Genomic DNA, 3,650 nt, shown 5'->3' with positions numbered 1-3,650 from the left:
CAGAAAATTTCCTAGTAAAGAAAGAACAAGAAAAAAGAGAAGAAAACACTTGAAACTATTGAAAAATGCAGTCTGCTAAGGAAACAGCGGCCAATGTTGCAGCTTCAGCAAAGTCTGGATTGGAGAAGACAAAAGCCACCGCGCAAGAAAAGGTTTGTGGTTGAGATTAAACATAACTTTTGAGTTACTTTTATTCATGAACATGTTTCAAATTTACTTGCTTTCCATGCAACAGGCTGAGAAGATGACCACTCGTGACCCTTTGCAAAAGGAGAGAGCCACGGAGAAGAAAGAGGCCAAAATCAATGAAGCGGAGCTCCAGAAGCATGAAATGAGGCAGGCAGCTAAAGCAGGCAGAACAACCGGTCATGGGTACACCACTGGGGGCACCACCGGCTACACAACTGGGCCCGCCACCACCGGCACCGGCTATACAGATACTGCTAGGACAGATTACCCATCTGGAACTACTACTGAGGGTGTGGTTGGGTCCCAATACCCTCCTGGGACAAACACTGGAGGGGGCGGAAGGGTTGGAGTTCAAGACCCTGATGCTCCCAGAGGTATCGGGGCTGGTTATCAACATCGGGATACAGATACATATTAGGGTGTAACGATTTAATATCAATGTATGGGAATAGGGGCTATAAGAAATAAATAAAATTAGGCGTGTGGTTTATATTTTGGTTTCCACAGTCTGGTCTGGTGTCTGCAGTGGACATGTTACTTCTGTACAGTTGATGTTTTCTCGTCCAACATCTATAAAATAAGGTGGTTTGCATTTAACATCTGGTTTTTTTTTTTTCTTGGCAGCTGATGTATCCTTTCTTTAGCAGGGATGATTTATTGTTAGAGAAAAATAGATATCCTGCTTCACAACATAGGCATGATTGTACGAAATATACTTCTATAGAAATCAACAATTGTCATGTTTTCTGGATGGATTTTGCCTTCTCACAAGGGTGTGGGGTTCACGTCCATTTGCGACCCCCAGCACCGTCATTTCTGGACACCATGGCTCTCGATAGTTATGGATTCAACAACTAGCTTTCTGAAATATGACATCATGGCTCTCAATTTTTACCGAGCAGTACCGATGGCTATACTGTTATAGCAATATTCATCTGAGAATAATAATCCAAATTCGCCAATCTGACATGAGCGCCAAATTCGCAGTTTTCATTACTAGATATGATGCTTTGAATTTCCTATTAAAAGTATGAAATTTGGTCTATCACTTCTATAGAATATGAATTCGAATTTGCGGAATATGTTAGCTTACCATAGTTTTCGTGACTTTAGTCTCATATCAAAAGTATGAAATTTTGGTCAATAGCATATATTGTATTTGAATCTCCAATTTCAATTGTTAATTTTTTGAGTATAATTGCCTTGCTCAATTAATACCATAATTGAACTTAAATTTTTTATATAAAGTAGATGTCCCTCGTTTGACCTCCATTAATTTTCATTCTACAACATTTCATTTTTTTTCTTTCCTATTTTCAACCACACAATCGTTTATAAAATGATATTACACGTAAATCAAAAACTTTTCTTTCTTTTTCAACCATTTATTTTTCAAAAAAATAATATTTTAACCATTTTCATTTTTACAAAATGGAGGCCAAACGAGGGCTTAAACTCGAATCATGGAGAGCACAGCAAATAGAAAAAATCCATCAAGAATAAGATATACAAATACTTTCGCAAAACAAATAGTAATTAAACACGAACGTCCAATTCATTACAATAATTTTTCACCTGTGTAAAACCTCAAAAATGCAAAAACTAAAGGTCCTACAAAATTTAAAATTTAAAAATAACTATAAGAGATTCTCGCCACTATCCTCTCAAGTTGCAGTAAAAGCATCTCCAAAAAATTCTTTAAACATAAAATACTTTCTATTTTAAAAAGTCAATACTTAAAAATAAATTCCAAAAGAGTCTTTTTTAACTTTTTAAAATAGAAATAGTGTTTGACTCTTCAAATTTAGATAACCAAACTCACTTTCTATTCTTAATGTACAATAATTGTAATTAATACATTACAAATTCCAATACTCTACAATTTAAAATTTTCAAATTACATTTGAATTTTGAATTGATTGATCATTAATATATAAAAAATTATACTTAAATAAAATAAATAGAGAAATTATTAAATGTTCATTGAAAAAGACAAAATAAAGAATTTATTAGAATTTATAAAAAAAATATATATATAAAAAAATTTACTTCATAAATTTAAAAATGCTCTCTATTATGTATTAGATGCTCTTTATTATATTTTAGAAATGCTCTAAAACTGTAAAGACACTAACCTTGCCTTCCTACATAAGTTATATGGAATTATGGACGGCTTGCTAAAAGAACTAATAAAGTTAAACATACATACATGCCCATTTGGTCGCTAAAGGACAAAGAAAGTTAACATGTCCATTTAGTCTCAGAAAGAACGAATAAAACTCAAACCAAGAGAAAAATAATACTAACTTATATGCATTAATAACATGGCAGCTCTCGGTTTTAAGGTATTCGTCAACTAAAGACCTATTTGCCAAGTGAAACTTTTCACAAAATGTGCAAAAGTAGAGTACGACAAGCATTTCATAAAAGATATATGAAAACTTTTCACAGAAGTTTTCTCTTTCCCTTACGGGTTGCCGCCACCTCAGTTAAATCTCCAGTTTGAGGGAAGTCTTCAATTACTATGTGCTCCTGCATAACCAAACCTCTGTTCCTGCACAATTTTCTTATCGGGGTAGTAGGCAATGATGCTTGAGTGCTTCTTGATGTGTTCATCGCTTTCCTGTTTGGCATTAATTCCTCTCCAACAGCAACAGAGGACAGCATCAACTGATATAACAGTAACAAGAATTTACAAGATAGTCGAATAAAAATTATAACGCACAAGTTCCTATTATATTCAATCCATAAGTAAAAAAGAAATATCAAAAGATCATTTTTCAAATGCAGATACACAACAATATTTTACAGCAGTATGGAAACACAATTGGATGGATGACCTCAAAACAAAGAGATTACTTAATCAAAATTCCCGGCATTCCAGAGTAACAGAATAAATAACTAGTTCATCTAATATTTCTAATGTACCTTCCAGTCTCTAAAGTCAAATCTGAATATAAAATGGCTGTAAGAAACGTCTCCAGCTTGAACTGAATTGGCGCCAGGAGCATTCTTTGGAGCTGAAATAAATAATCGCTAAAAGTCAAAAAGGAAACAGATGCCAGAAAGAAAAGAAGACTCTAAATGAATTCTGCACAAAGAATCTTACTAACTAGATGACTGCCTTTTTCATCAACTTTTATCTCAGCCCGTCCATCTTTTACTAGAAAGGATAGAGCAAATAAATTTTCCACGGTCTGTGCAAAGGAGTCCCTGTTTGATATTAAATTTTCGAGATGTACTATCCTATTCTTCCTTAGGATATCAAACATCGTGGCCATATTTTTATCTGTGTCAGTTTTCTCCTCAGTAGTGGTTCCATCAAGCTGCAGAATTTGAAAAAAAATAAAATGTCAGACTAAATGAAAGCAATTAATCTCTCTCATTTAAGGGAAACTAAATTCGCTGGTGTAAGCAAAAATAGCGGTCATAATTAAGATTCACTAAGTTTACAGGCAAGA

At 33.9% G+C, this 3,650-nt stretch overlaps 2 protein-coding genes across 2 annotated transcripts; one reads left to right on the top strand and one right to left on the bottom strand.

The window, feature by feature from the left end:
* LOC111384271 (11 kDa late embryogenesis abundant protein-like) lies at positions 1-786 on the top strand. Its single transcript, XM_023008534.1, has 2 exons — positions 1-152; positions 236-786. Exons 1-2 carry the CDS (start codon positions 66-68, stop codon positions 605-607), a joined length of 459 nt encoding a protein of 152 aa, XP_022864302.1. The 5' UTR covers positions 1-65; the 3' UTR covers positions 608-786.
* Positions 787-2,463: 1,677 nt separating this feature from the next.
* On the bottom strand, positions 2,464-3,549 carry LOC111384279 (non-structural maintenance of chromosomes element 4 homolog A-like). Its single transcript, XM_023008543.1, has 3 exons — positions 3,299-3,549; positions 3,118-3,209; positions 2,464-2,859 (listed from the first exon to the last, which is right to left on the bottom strand). Exons 1-3 carry the CDS (start codon positions 3,468-3,470, stop codon positions 2,635-2,637), a joined length of 489 nt encoding a protein of 162 aa, XP_022864311.1. The 5' UTR covers positions 3,471-3,549; the 3' UTR covers positions 2,464-2,634.
* Between the last annotated feature and the right edge of the window lie 101 nt (positions 3,550-3,650).

Source organism: Olea europaea, unplaced genomic scaffold (assembly GCF_002742605.1).
Source record: "Olea europaea var. sylvestris unplaced genomic scaffold, O_europaea_v1 scaffold2883, whole genome shotgun sequence".
NCBI classification, from domain to species: Eukaryota; Viridiplantae; Streptophyta; class Magnoliopsida; order Lamiales; family Oleaceae; genus Olea; species Olea europaea.
The sequence above is the reverse complement of the archived record's forward strand: the minus strand, read 5'-3'. Positions and strand labels throughout refer to the sequence as shown.

Coding starts and splice junctions, on each gene's coding strand:
- LOC111384279 (XM_023008543.1), bottom strand. CDS start 3,470: ATGGCCACGATGTTTGATATCCTAAGGAAGAATAGGATAGTACATCTC. Junction 3,210..3,298: donor AAAAGGCAGTCATCTAGTTA/GTAAGATTCTTT, acceptor TATTTATTTCAG/CTCCAAAGAATGCTCCTGGC. Junction 2,860..3,117: donor TTGACTTTAGAGACTGGAAG/GTACATTAGAAA, acceptor CTGTTATATCAG/TTGATGCTGTCCTCTGTTGC.
- LOC111384271 (XM_023008534.1), top strand. CDS start 66: ATGCAGTCTGCTAAGGAAACAGCGGCCAATGTTGCAGCTTCAGCAAAG. Junction 153..235: donor AAGCCACCGCGCAAGAAAAG/GTTTGTGGTTGA, acceptor TCCATGCAACAG/GCTGAGAAGATGACCACTCG.